At 34.3% G+C, this 19,948-nt stretch overlaps 1 protein-coding gene across 1 annotated transcript in view; it reads right to left on the reverse strand.

The window, feature by feature from the left end:
- Positions 1 to 19,948, reverse strand: part of COMMD10 (COMM domain containing 10) — a gene marked incomplete at both ends in the record, with an annotated part of 167,188 nt that overhangs the window by 36,599 nt on the left and 110,641 nt on the right. The window contains 2 exon segments of the mRNA XM_079703270.1: positions 8,236 to 8,280; positions 8,282 to 8,335. Of these exon segments, the coding sequence (XP_079559396.1) occupies positions 8,236 to 8,280; positions 8,282 to 8,335 (99 nt within the window).

A 19,948-nucleotide genomic window follows, 5' to 3' on the forward strand; every position in this document is an offset into this window, starting at 1 on the left:
GACTCTCAACCACTGCGCCACCAGGGAAGCCCTGTCCTGACCACTTTTAACTAGTTTAAAGTAATTTGAAAATGTTTCTAAGTTACATTTGTTAATAGTTACAAACCAGCTTAAATTCCCATTAAGTTTTATTCAAGAAACCTCAAGATTCTGCTCTGAGAACCTCATAAGTAAGTACCCACTATACTGTAACAGGATTAGTAGTGTTTTTCAACATTAATCTAACAGTTGGTTTTGAAAATTTTTTTAATGTGTAGGCTCCCTAGGCGTTCATATTCAACCAAACAATATCAACTCTACTTAAGCCATAAAAACCCATTTCTACTGGCAACAATATGAAAACCAAAACTTATTACATGGGGCAAACTCCCAGAGAATGAGTCCAGCAAAGCACAGAACCAGGAATGTGAGGGGGCTCTGCTTTGATAAAGTACCACTGAATAATACTTAAACCAGTAATCATTTCTGTCATTTACAAATATGGATCTGTTTAATGTCTTCAATTATTTAGACTAACAATTTGGATGATCCTAAACTGCTTTGAAGCCTTTGCACTTAGCTTTCCAAGTTTTGGGTTTTGGTTTTGCTTCAAGCTTAAAGTAATTCTAGCATCCTATAGCAACATATTGCATCAAAAAGTTGATTTTTAATAAATATGTCTTCTATTGAAGGGATCAATGTTCTTCACTGTTGTCTCTTTAATTAAAGAGAAGGGAACAGCAAAGTTTGTTTTTAAATGCCAATCACAAACGTATACTCAATTTGAATCATGGCTTTCAACCAAGAATGCTATACTAACATAACTCTTTTCACACTAAGATCAGAGTAGATTTTATACACTCGTAGTTAATCAACAATCCTCACAAGATTTGTTGGAGTTAATAACAAATATTTTTTAAAATGAACCTCTATTTCGCCCATCCAAACTCTTATTTCCCTTCAACTTTGTTTCATAAAAATGAGCACAGGAAGGACAGGCAGACAACAGGAAATCACTATATGAGCCAGGGTGTGTCCTTTCTTAGACTGTATAAAGGGAAGACAGAATGGCAAGTGGATAAAGCACATAAATGTGAGAAAGGAACTGAATACAGGTGAATGAAGAAAAATAGGGGAGGAAATGGAAGAGGTAACATGGGGATAGGAAGATAGATAAGTGGAGAAAAACATGGGAAGAGAAAGGAGAGGTTAGGAGGGCAAAAAGAAAACAGAATGAAGAAGAGAGAAAAGAATGGAAAGCCTTTAAAAAATATTTGAAGGTCCATCTGAGGTGGACCTTAACAAGCTGATAAAATTCTGATTAAACTGAAGTAACTTATCAGGAGCCACATTTGATGAAACTGCTTGAATTTTCAAATGCTAGTTAAAATGTTTGTTTTTAAAATGTTTCCTTTAATCCTCTCATTTATGTTTATAAAATAATGCTATGGACAGGAATTAAGGGCACAGCCTGAAGTGACTGTGATGTCCAAGAAGCACTACTTACAGGAAAAAAAGAAAAAAAAACTTGTCACATTTTAAAATTGTGATAAATTCTGACCATACTATGTATGAACGTAGAAAAGTGCAGTTGTAGCTACTACATTCTGCAACATATAAAATCCTAGATATGATTTCAGTGCTTTTAAGGCTACTACACTATGGTTACAAGAAAGCCAAAAACCAGGTGTTCATGGAAAGCCTAATTAACAAAACCACAAATTTCAAATTTTACTCTTTTAAACTGAACTGGAGAATTTCTTGTATTCACTGCCAAGAAATAACACCTACAGAAGTGAAAACTTCGATACCTTCATCGCTGAAATAATGACTTTGAAGAAAACAGTTCAAAACAATAAAATACAAGAATTCTCATTTGTCAGAGAGTATATGATTTTCCAAATAGTCTGGGTTTAAGGACTTAAGAAATAAAATATAGTTTGGCCAAAAATAAACTAGCCGACATTAAAAAACTCTATTATGAAAAACTGCAACACCAAAAATTCCAGGTGAACAAGCAATAAGTTTATTAACTGTATTAATTATTGTATTTCATGTCAATTACATTTAGCCAAAAGTATAGCACTAATATATACCACCAATAGGCTGTGGAATCAGCTTGACCTTATTTTATAAGTATCTAAGAGGTTCTAAGAGCTAGCAAAACCATTTTAAGAGTATGGAGTGACGGGGAGCAAACTGTATTTATTCTGGATTTGAACTACTCCAACCCAGCCTTAGAAATAACCTTAAAAAAGAATAAACAGAGACTAAATGCTAAAAAAAAAAATAATAATGCAATTTAAAACTGTATCTGAAATAATTAAGTCAAGTGGAAAACTGGGAGGAAGGCAATGTCAGTTAACATTGGAAAAGCTGTTTCTAAGGAGGATGAGTGTGTGTACACACCCATAATATATCTATACATCACATCTATATTTGGACTGATTCAAGCAACTTTAAGAACTGTTCATGGTGTGGAGAAATGAACATCACAGCTTTTCGTATCAGTTTTTTCAGAGAAAATTATATGGTAGAGGTGGGGCTGTAAAAGAGGTAGACTTTTTAATTTTAAACTTGTATACATCACTGGATCTTAAAGATCCATACCCACTGGACACTTAATGATAGGATGTACCCCATGTTTATTGTAAGAACTAAATGCAATAACAAATTTTCACTAGTATTGTGATATATAACAAATTCATATATTTTATTCATTCAGTAAGTGTTTATTAAGAATCTGCAATGCACCAAGAATTATGTGAAGTCCTGGTGATACGGTAAAAATGCCAATCTAGTGAATCAGACAAATGAATTTATTAAAATAAATTAAAATACAATGACATATGTCATGATAGATGTGCAATGGGTCTGGAGGTACAGTGAAGAAATACCTAAGGAGAGACACAGAAAAGAGAAAGCTTCCCAGCCAAGGTTGAATCTGAAGAGTATTTTAAGAGTTTACTGAAGGACAAAGTAAAATTATCTCTGTTTCCAGATAACATAATCTCATATACACTTAACTCCAGAGATTCCACAGAAAAAACTGGACAGAACTAATAAAGAAATTCAGTAAAGTTGAAAGATAAAAAAAAAACAACAACATGCAAAAATCAGTTGCATCTCTATATACTAAAAATGAACTATCCAAAAAAGAAATTAAGAAAACAATCCCATTTATAATGCCATCAAAAAGAATAAGATAGTTAGGAATAAATTTAACAAAGAGGTGAAAGACTTGTATACTGTAAAGTACAAAACATGATGAAACAAATTAAAAAGACACAAAATAAATGGAAAGAAATCCCATGTTCATGGCTTGGAACACTTAATAATGTTAACATGTCTGTACTACCCATAGTGAGCTACAGATTCAATGGCATTTCAAAATACTAATGGCAGTTTTTATAGAAACAGAACAAACAATCCTATAATTCATATGGAAACATAAAAAACCGCAAATGCCTAAAACAATCTTGAGAAAGAAGAACATGGCTGATGGCATCACACTTCCTGATTTCAAAATATATGACAAGGCTACAGTAATTAAAACAGCATGGTACTAACATAAAGACACACATATAGACCAATGGAACAGAACAGTGAGCCCAGAAATAAACCCATGTATATAGGCTCAACCAATCTTCAACAAGGGTACCGAGAATACATACGGGAAACAATAGTCACTTCAGTAAACGGTGTTAGGAAAACTGGATATCCAAATGTGAAAGAATAAAACTGAACCCTTATCTTACACTATACATAAAAATCAACCCAAAATGGAGTAATAACTTAATTGTAAGACCTGAAAATGTAAAACTACTAAAAGAAAGAAGAGGGAAAAAACTTCGTGACATTGGTCTTGGCAATGATTTCTTGATAGGACACCCAAAACCCAGGTAACAAAAGCAAAAATAGACAAATGGGGCTACATCATACTAAAAAGTTTCTGTACAGTAAAGGGAAGAATTAAAAGAGTGAAAATAGCAACTTACAGAATAGGTGAAAATATGTGCAAACCACATATCTGATAAAGGGTTAATATCCAAAATATAAAAGGGATTCTTCCAACTCAATAGCAAAAACAATCAATCAAATAAAAAACAACAAAACCCCAAAACCCGAAATAACTCATTAAAAAATAGACAAAGGACCTGAATAGACATTTTGCTAAAGAATACTTACAAATGACATGGATAGACCTAATGATTGTCATACTGAGTGAAGTCAGAGAAAGACAAATATCATATGGTATCACTTATATGTAGAATCTAAAAAAAATGGTACAAATGAACCTATTTACAAAACAGAAATAGAGTTGCAGATGTAGAAAACAAACATACGGTTACCAAGGGGGAAAGCGGTGGGGGAGGGATAAATTGGGAGATTGGGATTGACATATTCATACTACTATATATGAAATAGATAACTAAGAATAACCTACTATATAGCACAGGGAACTCTACTCAATACTCTGTAATGACCTATATGGGAATAGAATCTAAAAAAAACTTTGTATATATATACATATATGTATAACTGATTCACTTTGCTGCACAGCAGAAACTAACACAACACTGTAAATCAACTATACTCAAATAAAAATTAATTTTTTAAAAAAGAATACCTACAAATGGACAACAGGTATATAAAAAGATGTAAACATCACTAGTCATCAAGGAAATGCAAATCAAAACCACAATGAGATACTACCTCACACCTGTTAAAATGGTTATTTTTTTGTTATCAAAAAGCAAAAGGTAAAAGTGTTGGTGAGGATGTGGAAAAACTGGAACTCTTGTATATTGTTGGTGGGAATGTAAAGTGGTGTAACCACCATGGAAAACAGTATGGAGGTTCCTCAAAAAATTAGAAATAGAACTACCATATGATCCAGCAACAGAACTTCTGGGTATTTATCCAAAAGAATTGAAATCAGGGCCTTGAAGAGACATTTGCTCTAATGTTCACTGCATTATTCACAATAGCCAAGATGTAGAAACAACCTAAAATATCCATCAATAGATGAATGGATAAAGAAAATGTGCTATACTCATAAATGGAATAATACTCAGCTTTAAAAAAAAAGAAAGAAAGAAAGAAGGAAATTCTGCTACATGCAACACGGAAAAACTTTGAGGACAGTATGCTAAGTGAAATGAGCCAATCACAGACAGATACTGCATGATTCCATTTAGATTAAGTCGTTGAAAGAGTCAAACAAGTAGAAGCAAAGAACAGAATGGTGGTTGCCAGGGGCTGGGTGGGGAGGGAGACTCAGGAAATGGGGAGTTGCTATAAAATAAGCATAAAGTTTTAGTTATGCTAGATCAGGGGTCCCCAACCCCTGGGCCGCGGACCAGTACCGGTACCTGTTAGGAACGGGGCCGCACAGCAGGAGGTAAGCAGTGGGCCAGCGAGCGAAGCTTCATCTGCCGCTCCCCATCGCTTGCATTACCACCTGAACCATCTCCCCCGCCCCGCCCCAATCCCACGCCCCGCCCATGGAAAAATTGTCTTCCATGAAACTGGTCCCCGGTGCCAAAAAGGTTGGGGACTGCTGTGCTAGATAATTAAGTTCTAGAGATCTGCTATTCAACACTGTACCTACAGTTAACAATACTGTATTAAAAACTTAAAATTTGTTAAGAGAGTAGATCTCATGTTAACTGTTCTTACCACAATTAGTAACAACAAAAAAGGAATCTTCTAGACCATTACCACTGAGCAAGCAGTGGAGAAAAAAATAACATAAACAGAACGTAGTGAGGCTGCTTTGCCACATGGCCTCCTTACACAAAGCTAAGCAGATGACTGTGCTCTTTGAGACCTACTTTTTAAAAAATACAATTCAGACTACCTGGACATTGGAAAAATAAACTGTATTTAGAATATATAGAAGACACTGCAAAACAGCCATTAAAAGGAAGCAAAGTATTCTTGAATTCATTTAGTGTCTCATGTATGAAGTGATCATGTACGTAACTGGTGTTTAGACTGGACTAAAGGATAGTTTAAATAAACATCTTTTAAATTACTTTTTTTTTTCACGTTAAATAACGAAAAATCTCAAATACCCCAGGCTATGTTACTTTATGTCACCACAAAGAATTTCAAATCATACAGATATGTCTTTTCATTTGCTGGACAAATAACTGTGCCTGTATTTTGTTTGATTATATGTTGTCATATTTTGTTCTCCAGCTGTTTCATATATGAATCATTTGTCTCCCAAATTACATGATAAACTCCTTTAGGGCAAATCATACTATCTTCTCCTTTTGTATCTATTAGCAGCTAACACTGTATTGGGCTATAGAATTGCTCAATAAATGCTTGTTGAATTGAACAGTACCCTTAATCATTGCCATTTCTTTTCTCTGAAGTACAGTTGAATAGATTTAATGCTGTGGTATTGTCAGCTTTTATACTTCATCCTGCTTCTGTGACCACCTTGCTAGGAAAAGGCAAATTCAATCTTCACATTTGTTCAATCAATGCTGCTCCTACCAGGATTATCAACAACAATGACAATCAATGCCAATTCAAGTGGTGAGTTTTATTACACACGAATACCTGTCACCTAGAGACTGAACCCCAAATATTATATTAGACTGAGTCATTATTAGTCTGTACCTGATTCAAAACAAATGATCAATCTTAAATATAAGTTCACTACCTGTATCTTTCATTCCATAAGTGGGAATAAAAAAAATAGTAAAAAGGGAAATAATTAAAATACTTTAAAAGTAGATAAATTATAAATGTCCTCTACATACTGGCATTTTTATGCCCAATGTGAAGGCAAATTAGTTTCTTATAAAGTGAAATTCTTCTACTTTACACTGTAACATCTATAAGCATATATTTATTTTATACTATTTTACAAGAAGATAAAATAATCTACCTTAATCCTATCACAAGTTGGGGGTCAAAATCAAAAGTATGATTCTCAAGTTAAGTTAATCTTTGAAATATAAGAGTATGTCTTAATACTTATTTACTGCAGTGAAGAATTTTTTCTTTGCAAATGCAGAAAGATTAAACTGAATTAAGAAGTAGTTAAAGCTTGTTTGTAATCAAGGCTAAGGTATAATATGAAACAAACAAGGAGATAGTCACAGTGATCCTAAAGGTCCTGTTTTAACAAGCATGAATCAGAAAAGGAAAAGGATCAGAATCCAGACATAACTGTCATTCACAATCTACAATTCATGACAAATCACAATTTATGCAACCATGAAAAGAGTCATTTAAAATCACAGCAGGACTGCATTATCTCTTCAGGTTTAATTGAAACTTTGAAGAAAAAAAAAAAAGCAGCAGCCTATTAAAGGTTCTTTGACAAATCTATTTTGTTACACCTTTTATGTCTATAATTCTTTCTCTTGAAGTAAGGGAAAAAATTACTATATATAAACATGAGAAATGTGATATTTCCTTTCTTCAATTACTCTGCCTAAATTAAATTAAAATTAACATCTAGTTTGTGAGGTACAAAATCAACAACAATGAATAAAAATTTATTATTTTTTAAAATTTTAAAACTCTGGCCTAGAATATGAATAATGTTAGTATCAAATGGTGGTTTTGTGGCTTACATTATATCTCATTCCTCTTAACCCAGTTTTTAAAGGTGAATTGGAAGTGTATTTTTAAATCAAGCCACTACAACAACTGTTATCTACTTAGCTGAAAAACTCTTATCTGTACTAACCTCCAATAACAAAATTGAGATTTTCTTTCTAATTTAAGGAAACCAGGGGTGAGACCAAATTGAACACTTAAGAGTCATAGTGACAGTAACTGTATTCACATTTATCACTAGAATGAGAAAAAAATCCTGCTAATCCTGATTCCTACAAAAGATTTTAAGTTCCATTGAAATGTAAGCACATGTGTATTATTCTGATGACATTTTATTCCCTTTTGTGCCTTGCTGACATTTATAACATGACCTAGTTGAGCTAAAATTACCATAGTAAAGAAGTAGCTGCATTGTGATAAGTGATTTTACCTAGACATGCTGTCTGGTTCCCACTGGTATACACAAACTGACATCCTTGGGTGAGAAAGACTAATTCCTTCTACTTGTCTTTTTCATGACAAAAGGCACTGATAGTGACTTTTAAAGTTTCTTGCTTATAAACTGAAAAAGTGAAAAGCTGTGAATGTTCAGTATCACCAATCAAGTCAGAAAACTAAACCCTGTAATAACACAAGGTTAAAAAAAAAAAATCCTGAAGCCAACACCTTGGGAAATGAAGATAACAGAAATGAAATCACATAAGTGGGTGGTCTTAGTATTTGGGGTCACATTCCCTACTCCCCGCAAGTAATAGTGGACTGGCAGCTGGGAGGCATATGAGACAAAACATAAATATGGAATTTCAAGGATAGTAGTATTCTATGTTAAATTATCATGGAGCATGAATTGAACAACAAGTCTTTGCAGATAGTACCAGATTAAAGATGTAAACTAAAGGTGTCTTTCAAAGATAATGTGAAAGACAGAAAAAGGGAAATAGAAGAATATCTATAATAAACTGTTGGAGAATAAAGAGGATGGGTAATTACAATTTACCAGAAGTTATTAAAATTATTAGTAGGAATAATAATGTCTGCTCAAAGAAATCCAAGTCACGTTGATTGAAAGTGTGAAGCTCCATTAAGGAGAAAATTAGGTAAGAGGCTCAGCGGCCTGAGACAAAGAGAAAAAATTTCTGTTAGTGGGCTGAATCCAGTACTTAGTGATATTTTTAAAGTCTCACTCTAACTTATGCCAAGGAGAAGTGAAATTGTAATACAGATAGAAGCGGATGCTGCTTCCAGTACTGTGAACCAGGAAGGCAAAAGAGAGTGCCAGAGAGTCAGATAGAGTATGCATTAGGGCAGTAAATTTACCTAGACTTTGGCCCAGGGGCACAGAAATAATGTGAATTTGTGTGAAATGGAAGTGAAATTAGAGAAAATCTGAAAATAGTGTTTAACGTTTTAAACTATCAAGATCAGCAATTTGCCTATATGTAAAACTCCTAATATCATATTAGGGATTATAACCAATCATATAGCTACTACTTTTATGAATAAACACAGAATATAAGTGCGAAAGTTACTCTGGAATTCAAAGGTGCCTGGATGTCTGTAGCAGGATACTACAGTCAAGCTGGTAACGTATCTAAGCTGTGTGCGTGACCTGACTTGCACAGGGGCTGGAAACCCAAGGGATGCTGACTTGAGAGGGAGGTTGCAGGGGAGGGGAGAGAAAAGACTAGGCTGGACCTATGGAAATGTCTGTGTCTATGGACATATGTTTATGTCTATGAACCCATAGCACAAGTTGTTTTCAGAAAGGACTCTGTGAAACATGGAGTCCAAGCACAGCTGGGGTGACTATGGTAAATGTAATGCCATTTTACGCACTCCAGATTTTTATCTGTGAGAGTAGCAAGGGACAGCATCTCTAACAGGGAAGCAGCTACATGTGTACATTACAGAGGTGGTGGTGAGGGTCTGCCCTCATGCGACTGAATGAGAAGACAAGAGTAAAGGAACAAGTAGAGCCTGTGTGCACTAGTGATATGGCCCTGGGGACTACCAGAATAAACTGCGGGATACTTTACAGGAAGGTGGAGGCCTTGTATCATTTAGGTAGGACATGAGCCAAAATAACTGAGTTATTACCATTAATGTGACTGCATGCGGGTCTCTGGAATGGTGAGGCATGGCGAAACTGAGGTTGGGCATAATACATGTCTTGAGACTCTGGGAATGTTCTATTCTGATAGACGTGACAAAGTTAAGAATGATTTAGAAAAGAATAGAGGTTAGGGGAAGAGTACATATCCTAGAATAGACTTATTATTCCAGAATGCTTAGAAAAGTAGTCTTTTCCCCTATGACCATCTTTATAGCATCCTTAATGGTACTGGGGGGGGGTTTCTTAATGATGATGACAACCATAACAAATGATATTTGCCTAGTACTAGCTGCTGTGAAAAATATTTTATTATTCATTAACTCAAAGAATTCTCACAATAACGTTATTGGGTAGGTGCTGCTATTATTAAACTTGCTTGATTAATAATGGAACTGAGCGTAGAATTTACCTTACATAAAAGGTAAGTGGTGGTAGCAGCAGCTTAGGGGCATTTTGGCAGGACCTCTGCCCCAGAAGCGTTGTTTGGCAGCTCCTAGGACAGTGCACAGAGTGGAAACCTGAGAGTATCATTAGCCAAGGCTAGAAGCAGCAATAAAGGGATATGACAATGAACCATGTCCTCAGTCTCCTTCTTGAGGCTAACCAGGAGGCGCAGAATTCAAGTACCCTGAATAGGGCTGTGTAGTACTTAAAGTGTTTCCATAATATGCTGGAATTCTCCAACTGTTCTACCCATACGAAGAAGAGTCACTGCTTTTCAGAATAACTGCAGAAGATGAATTTCCTCAAATTCAAGTGGCTTGGAGTGAGGGTAAGAAATGAAGATCACTTAAGTCTTATCAGGCTTATCTCGTTTCCCCTCAAACCTTAGGAACTCAACATTCCACATCATGAATGAATGAATGAGAGTGTGGATCCCACAACTTAAAGGTCCTCCCCACAACCAAAACACATTAATATGCCCAACTGTTTGTACCGCACTTCAAACCCAACCACCACTCAGCTTCTAAAAAAGTGAAAGTTAGAAAACTGTTTACCACTTGAATTATAAAAACTCTTTTGTAGTCCATAGGAAGTAGACTACATGATACACTCAAAATAAGTAATAAATGAAAAGCATAAATGACACAAAATGTCACAAATGAGAAAACCAAATACAAAATGGTCAAGCTAATTTATGCATAATCATTTAAAAATGATAAATTTTTTACCTCTAAGCAACAAAAAAAAATTTCAGTTGATAAGTAGTCTGGAACACTAGCACTTAAATCTTTAAGACACATTTACAGTCTGCTGTTACATGCTGAATGCCATATTTAATAGTGGCAAAATAAATTTATGGCTACATCCAAAATGTAAGACTAGATGATAACATTTTACAGGTTCTTTCAATTAATTAATTACATTACAAGTTCCTTTTTTCCCCCACAGACTCTCTAGCTTAAGCTGAACTACTTGTCCAAAAAACTTTAACTTTTACTCAAGCAGTTGGTAAAAACCAAATGCTTATTATGAGCCAGACAGTGTGTTTAGGGTCTTTTTACTCTCATGAAATTTAAATTTTAGAAAGACAGACAAAAATACAAGAAAACAGGCAAAATAACTGCAAGCTGTTCACTAAAAAGGAAACTAATAATAAACTGGGATGGGCATGGTGCTCATGGTATGCCGCTCCAAGGATATAATATTTGAGTTGATAAAGTGAGAGAAGTTAGCTATGTGCAAAGCAGGAAAAAGAGTTTGAGGCAGATGAAAAAGGATGTGAAATAAACCACAGCAGAAAAACACTAGCATTTGAGGAACTACAAGGATATCAATGTGATTGTGGTCAATGAACAAGATCAGGCTGGAGAGCTAGAGAACTGGGCTCAATCAGACAAGGTATCATAAGCCATGGAAAAGAATCTGGATATTATACTAAGTACAACAGAAAGCTACTGAAAAGTGTTTTAAGCAGGGAGTAATGTGATCTAAATAATATTTTAAGAAGGTCAGCTTTAAACTGTGTATAAACTGTGTATAAATGGATTAAAGGGGCTCCAGCAGGAGTTAGTAAATAAAGCTAAAGGATGATGATACTTTGAAATAGGTGGCAGGAGATATAAAGAGATGAGGGTAGATTCAAGACAGAATTTGAAGACAGAAGCAATTAAGCTAAGAAATGAATGGGGAATACCAAAAAGGACTTAAGGAACAAATCCTAGGTTCCTGCGTTGAGTAATTTTAAGGTAATATTATACCAAAAGTTCTTCAAGACAAATATCCAAGTCCTAGCACACTCAAAGGGTCATTTAGAAAAAGAGCTAAGATGTAGAACAAGTATTTAAAATAACCTACTAATTAAAGAAAGAAGGATGAAAAGGAGGAAGAAGGAAGGAAGAAAGGGGACAAAGGAGGAAGGAAAGGAGGGAAGAAGATAGAGAGGGAGAGAAACAGGGAAAGAGAGAGAGTGGGAATCCCTGCCATTATTAGGGGCATTCCAATATCCCAACCATACCTCACAACACTAGATAAGGCATTGTACAACATGCCTAAACTGATTCTTGTTATTTACCTGCCCATCTCCATATTTATTTTCCATTTACAGATAATTTGCATAAAATAAGCACACTCTAAAATGAAAACTCATGTTAGAATTAATTTCTTCTACAGTTGTTACAAAAACCACACCTACAAACTTATTGATGTTCCATTCTAAGTAAAAGTTTAAAATATGAATTTGCAGCTTATAAATGCTCTGAAACCTGAGGGAGAAAAAAAGGAAGCTGTACGTGCTAATCAAATCTGAGTAAGAAAATTTTATAATTGTGGGTGGGATGGTTTCTTGAAAGGGACATGAAAGTTTCTTAAAAGTGACATTATTATAAGTTTTTTGAGGAGGGAGTAGAGTTAGATGTAGAAGAATAGTTAATGAAGTAAGGTTTAGGAGACCTGGGTTCAAGAACTAGTTCTGACACTATATATTAATAATCAACCAAGTAAAGTATTACTTTACCGGTTTGTACTTTAGTTTTTCACCAATAAAGTAAGCAGGTCATAGTACTAATCACTTGTTTCTCTTCCAGCTCTAAAACCCAACAGTTTTATGAAACTATATTTAGAATAGTTAACAATTGAGGTTAATATGTTAGAAAAGCTGGAGAGACAAAAGTTCCAGTTTCATCAGAGAAAGCACATTCCCACATGTAAAGAGGGGTATTAATCCACATAAAATACAAAGGAGAGTAACATATTTTTATTGATTTAAACTGGGAATAATTCAATAAATTGACTGCACATTAGTAGGTACAATGCTAGCCATTAGAGAAAATATAAAAATTGGTTAGATTACAATAGAAGAAAGTGTTCTACAAAACAGTAATAACATAAAATGTTCCTTTGAGAATAAACATATTTGCACTGTCTTTTAAGTTCCCCAATAACATCACTAAGTTCAATGCCAAACTATTTCCCAACCAAATGCCTAAAACTCCGACAGATGTGAAGAACGAACAGTGACTTTAATTGTACTATTAAACACACACATATGCACACACCTGCACATGCACGCAAACACACACACACCCACCTTACAGAAACTGAAGAGCCTATCAGCTAAAATATAAATTTGCTGTCCCCTAAAAACAGTATAAACTGTCAACATGAACCTGGGAGAACTGAGGTATAAGTTAATACCTAAAAACTTCACTTATATTTTACTGAATGTTTAGAGGCTTTTTTAAAAAAAGTATCATTAAAATCAATAGAGATGAATAAGTTCAACTTCTGGTCATGGTGGATGACTGAAGTGGTCACACAAAATGCCAGAGGTAACAGTGATAAAATACAAGATTAATACAAACAAACTAATTATGACACTGGCAAGTATTCAAAAGCACATATAAGGCTGAAGAGAGTTTAATTTTAATTTTGAAAAATGAAAGTGGAATAGGTAAGAGTTCATGGCTTACTGGTCCCAAGGCACTGACCAAGCTCCATAGCTACAGCTACAGCTGCAGAAAATGGAGAAAAAAAAAAAAATGCAGCCACACTGGCTAAAGATGTTAGAAATTAGAGTTTAGGGCTGGAAAAGCAGCTGAAAATTTAAAGAGGAAATCTTGGCAGCAAGTCAACCTCAGCAGGCATGAAGACCCAAATGCAGAGCATAAGCTGCCCAAATTCCTGGCTGATGGCAAAATTACACATGAACATAGGAGACCCATGAAGCCTAATGAAAAAGTAGGAAGAGGAAAAAAAATCAGATTTTTATTTGTAATGCTATTATTAACTGAGTTAATTCATCAATCATTTACAGCTTGAGTGGGAAAAAGATGACTGGACAGACTTTACTGTCAGAGAAGAGAGCCCAAAGTCACCAGAGCCACTATCATTTAGGAGGGAATCCTTAGAAGCAAAGAAACAATACAAAGCATGAACACCATCTTAGCCTAAATCCTTGGGCTAATGACCAAATTTTGCAGGCACAAGGGAGACCTACAAGGGTTCAGGCTAAAAAAAGAAAACATTAGTGGGAAGCTATAAGCTGTATAATGCATAGGAGACAACATTTGTAGTTTCAATTCAAGGAAGCCTACTGAATCAAAAAAACAAGGACCTCTAAATAATATGACAGGGACTTCCCTGGTGGTCCAGTGGTTGGGACTCTGCGCTCCCAATGCAGGGGGCCCAGGTTCGATCCCTGGTCAGGGAACTAGATTCTGCATGTTGCAACTAAGAGCCCACATGCCACAAATAAAAGATCCCACAAGCTGCAACTAAAGATCTCATGTGTCGCAACTATAGATCCCACACACCACAATGAAGATCCGGCACAGCCAAATAAATAAATAAATAAACAAATAAATAAAAAAATTTTAAAAACAAAGAATATGACAGAACTCAGAGTTACTTCACCATATAATCTACAATGTCCAGTTTACAACCAAAAATTTCTAGACATGCAAAGAAACAGGAAATGCTACCTATGTTCAGGAAAAAAAGTGCACTCTGTTCTCAGATGCTGAATTTAGCAGATAAGATAATTCAAAGAAGCTATGATCAAAAAATATAAGGAAAACATGCTGTTAGTGAGTAAATATAGAGGAAATCTCAAGGGAAAAATGGAAGCTAAAAAAAAAAAAAGGAGACTCCAGACCTGAAAGTACAGTAATTGAAATAAAACATTCCCAAATGAGCACAACAAAGTGGAGATGGTAGGGGAAGAATCAGAAAAATTGAAGTTGGATTAATAGAAATTACCCAAGCCAAAGGTAAAACAGAAGAAAGACCAAAGTAAAATGGTCAGAACATTAGAGATGTTCCTATGAAACAATACGAAATGATCTAACACATGTAATTGGAATCTTAGCAGGACAGGTGATAAAAGACAAGAAAAAAATATCCTTAGATATAATGGCTGAAAAATTCCCAAATTTGATGGAAAATAGTAGGTTAAGTCCCAAGAAATTAAATAAAATCTAAGCAGGATAAACACAAGGAAAATTTATACTAAAAAAAACACAGTCAAACTGCTGAAAGGGCTTCCCTGGTGGCGCAGTGGTTAAGAATCCGCCTGCCAATGCAGGGGACATGGGTTCAAGCCCTGGTCTGGGAAGATCCCACATGCTGCAGAGCAACTAAGCCTGTGCGCCACAACTACTGAGCCTGTGCGCCACAACTACTGACCCCACATGCCTAGAGCCCATGCTTCTCAACAAGAAGAACCACAACAATGAGAAGCCCGCGCTCTGCAACAAAAAGTAGCTCCCGCTCGCTGCAACTAGACAAAGCCTGCACGCAGCAACAAAGACCCAACTCAGCCAAAAAATAAATTAATTAATTTATTAAAAAATCAAACAAACAAACAAAAAAAAACCTGCCGAAAGTCAAAGATAAAACCCAAATCTTTGAAAGGGGCCAGAGAAATTCAATAAAGGGGAAAATGATAAAACTGAATTCTCTTCAGAAACTATGGAGCCAAATAAAGTGAAACAACGCAAAGTACAGAAACCAAAAATTCTATTTCCAGGAAGTCCAATCCTTCAATAATAAAAGTAAAATAAGGACATGTTCAGATAAACAAAAACAGAATATATTGTCAGTGGGCCTGAATAACAAGAAATGCTAACAGAAATTCTTCAGTCTGAATGACTAAAGGCAACTCAGGTCTACAGAAAAGAAGAGTATGAGTAAATATATGGGTAAACATAAAGAGTATGTAAAACTTTTCCTTTCTTCTCTTAATTAAAGAAAACATATAATTATTTAAAGCAAAAGTTGTAACACTGTATGGACTTTATGTTAATAATAATGTATTAATATTGGTTCATCAATTGTAACAAATGTACTGCACTAAAGCAAGATGTTAATAATAGGAGAAACTATGCAGGGAGAGATGGGATAGATGGAGACTCTGTACTTTCTCTTCAGTTCTTCTGTAAACCTAAAATTGTTTTAAAAATAAAGTTTATAAAAAATTTAATTACTAACATAAGGTAATATGATAGTGATTATATTGTGACTCCAACTTCTGAAGAATTGTTTGGTGTAATAGAAATCCTAGCATTAAACAAAATCATCTTTAAAACAAAAACAACAACACAACAATAAAATGTTTGTACTCTCAGACATATGTAAAAACTCCTAAGAAATTTCCAAAAACAAGCAAACAACTAGAACTAGTAAATGCATTTAGCAAAGTCACAGGGTACAAGGCCAATATTAAAAGTATAAATTGGGAGATTAGGATTGACATATACACACTACTATATATAAAATAGATAACTAAGAAGAACCTACTGTATAGCACAGAGAACTCTACTCAATACTCTGTAATGACCTATATGGGAATAGAATCTAAAAAAGAGTGGATATATGTATATGTATAACTGATTCACTTTGCTGTACAACAGAAACTAACACAACATTGTAAATCAACTATACTCCAATAAAAATTAATTTTAAAAAAGTAAATTATATTTCTATATACCACCAACAACTCAAAAGTAATATTAAGAAAATAATTCCACTCATAGGAGCTCTAAAAAAAAATCCTTAGCAATAAATTTAGCCATAAAAGTACAAGAGCTATTCACTGAGAACTACCCAACATCTTTAAGGAATTTAAAGAAAATGTAAATAAACACATAGCTACATTCCATGTTTATACATTGAAAAACTCAAAATTGTTAAAGTGGATATTTTCCCCACTTCATCTGATAAAACATAATCTCTAACAAAATCCCAATAAGTATTTTTGTAGAAATTGACAAGCTGGTCTTAACTTATACATGGAAATGCTAAGAGTGTAAAGTAGGCAAAATAATTTTGAGAAAGAAGAACAAGGTCAAAGGAATTACACAACCCAATTTCAAAAACTTGCTATAAAGTTACAATAATCAAAACAGTGTGGTATTGGTCTAAAGATGAACATATACATCAATGCACCAGAAGAGAAAAATCCAGAAACAAAGCCTTTCATTTATGACAATTTGATTTTAGACAAAACAGCCACCAGGAAATTATCTGGAGGAAAGGAAAACCCATATAGCCATCTAATTGTCCCAACACTCCTTGTTGAAGACTTTTTCCTCTATAAAATGCCTAGAAGAAAACATCCATAGGAGAAAATCTTTTTGATCTTGAGCTAGGCAAAAGTTTCCTAGATATGATACTAAAAACATAATCAGTAAAAGAAAAATTTGATAAATTGGACCATCAAAATTAAAAACTTCTGCTCTTGAAAAGACATCATAAAGAAAGCAAAAAGACACACCATTGACTGGGAGAAAATATCTGCAAATCTGATAAAAGTACTTGTACCCAGAATATGTAAAGAACTTTAACAATTCATTAATAAGAAGACAAACAGCACAAGAAAAAATGGACAAAAGATTTGAATAGACATTCCACAATAGAAAACATAAGATGACTAATAAGTACATGAAAATACTCCCAACATCACTGGTCTTTAAGGAAATGCAAATTCAAAACCACAATAAGACACCACTACAAATTTGCTAGAATGGGTATAATCACAAAGACTGATGGTATCAAGTGTTATGGAAGAGGAAAAACTGAAAGGTTCCTACTTTGCTGGTGGGAATGTAAAATGGTACAGCCACTTTAGAAGAGTTCAGCAATTTCTTAAAAAGTTAAACATAAACTTCCATATGACCCACCAATTCTACTCCTAGGTTTTAACATAAAGAGATGAAAACATGTTTCCCTATAAAGACTTGCACATGAATGTTACAGAAGCATTATGAATAACAGTCCTAGATAGGAAAAAATCCAAATGACCATCCACAGCTGAATGGATAAACAAAATAGGATACATTTGGACAATGGAAAACTATTTAACAATAAAAAGTAACCAATCACTGATATATTCCACAACATCAAGGAACCTCAAAAATATTATTCTAAGTGAAAGAATTCAGACAAGACCATATATGATTCCAACTGTAGGAAATTTCCAGAAAAGACAAATCTATATACACAGAAAGTAGATCAGTCGTTGCCTAGGGTTGGGTGCAAGGATTGACTGCAAATGTTCCAAAGGGAACTTTTAAGGATGATGCAAATATTCTAGAAATGGACTGTGGTGATGGCTGCACACCTACATAAGTTTGCAAAAATTTATTAAATTTTATACTCACAATGGATAAATTTTATGGCATATAAGTATTTTTTTAAGAGTTTGATATGACTAGAAAAATTTATAGTCTCCCTACAAATGAAAATATGGTAGTTTCAAGTATATAACTGCTTTGTCTGATTCCCAATAAAACTAAAATATAAAAATTCATGAACAATCCAATTCTTGTTTTTTATGTTTTTTATTCTATATGTCCTCTTAATATCAAACCCACACTGATTTCAAAAGGAGCCTCATAAACTAAAGATTCACATATAGTTTCTTAAATGATACATAAAATGTTAAAATAATATTCTCTCCCATCTTGCATTTAAATTTAAAAGATTACTCAAATCAACTATAATACTTCATTCACCCAGGCCTAGATTTTAATCACAAAACCATGGAACTATCAAATAGCAGGGCTTAAAAATAAAATTTAGTATTAATCCAATTAACAAATATTTATACAGAATCAATAAGATACCAGGCAATGAAGGGCACTGGAGATACAATGATGACTAAAAACACAGATGGTTCCTTTGTACATGTAGTTTTCTAATTCTAGTGAACAACAACAAAAAAGCAATTTCCCTACCAAAGTCCTTATATAGATTAACACTTAATTGAGCAGCAAGAATTTATGGACTATTTCTCAGTGAAAAAATATTGGTTCAATGTAAAAAAGGGTTGAGTTAAATTCCAAACTCGTTTCCTTACAGGACCTGGACTGAAGGACAGAAAAGATCATAATTAAGGGAACAGACCTGGAGACCGAAGTTTAAAATGTTTTGCTCTTTAAAAAGTACAACAGTGGTGTGTTAGTTTCTGCTTTATAACAAAGTGAACCATTGTAAAGCAATTATACTCCAATAAAGATGTTAAAAAAAAAGTACAACAAAATAGGAGATTAATAGTAAAACCATTTCCATAGACTCATAATGATGTTTCTAATAAATGATTTCCTTTAAAAAGTATGTAAAATGAATTCAGCACTTAGAAACATAAAAATGCTTTTAAGCAATTAGGCAAGGAGCACCAATTAAAATACCTGCATTCTTACGGCTACGCTGAGTACCTTATTTTAATCAGATGATTTCAAGTGTTGCCTTTTCAATCGTTCCAGTCTGGCTGGCTTCACCTCATCTCACTGCCTCCATTTGAGTAATCATGAACTCATCTTTTAGAGTTCTGAGTTTAGAGTTTAGAGTTACTGTCTCTACAGGGTTTTTGAACATGCAATTCCCACCGCCTACAACTCTCTCCAAACCCTTTCCCTCTTGCTGGCTCTGACTCAACCTTACAGTTTCAGCTCATGTCTCAGCTTGTATCTTTCCTGAGGTTCCCTGGACTAGGTTAAGCTCCCTAAACTGTGCTTTGCACGCACCACGACCTTTCCCTTCTTAGAGAACTCCTAAAATTTCCAATTATAAATGTAATGTCTGATTTACCAATATGTTTGCAAATATATTCTCAGAGCCTAGGAAAGACTCTAACACCAGTTTTGAACTCAACTGTCATTTGCTGAATACATTACATTCAGGTAAAATATGGATAAGCATATTCATTTCTTGCTTCACATTTTACTTTGCAGTGAAAACTTTTTTCCTCTGGTATGTAAATTCAACTTATTTTACATTCCTTATTACTAAATAAGTAGAAATCCACTGATGTTTCTAAAGTAGTTC

This window comes from Hyperoodon ampullatus (assembly GCF_949752795.1).
Source record: "Hyperoodon ampullatus genome assembly, chromosome: 4".
NCBI lineage: Eukaryota > Metazoa > Chordata > Mammalia > Artiodactyla > Ziphiidae > Hyperoodon > Hyperoodon ampullatus.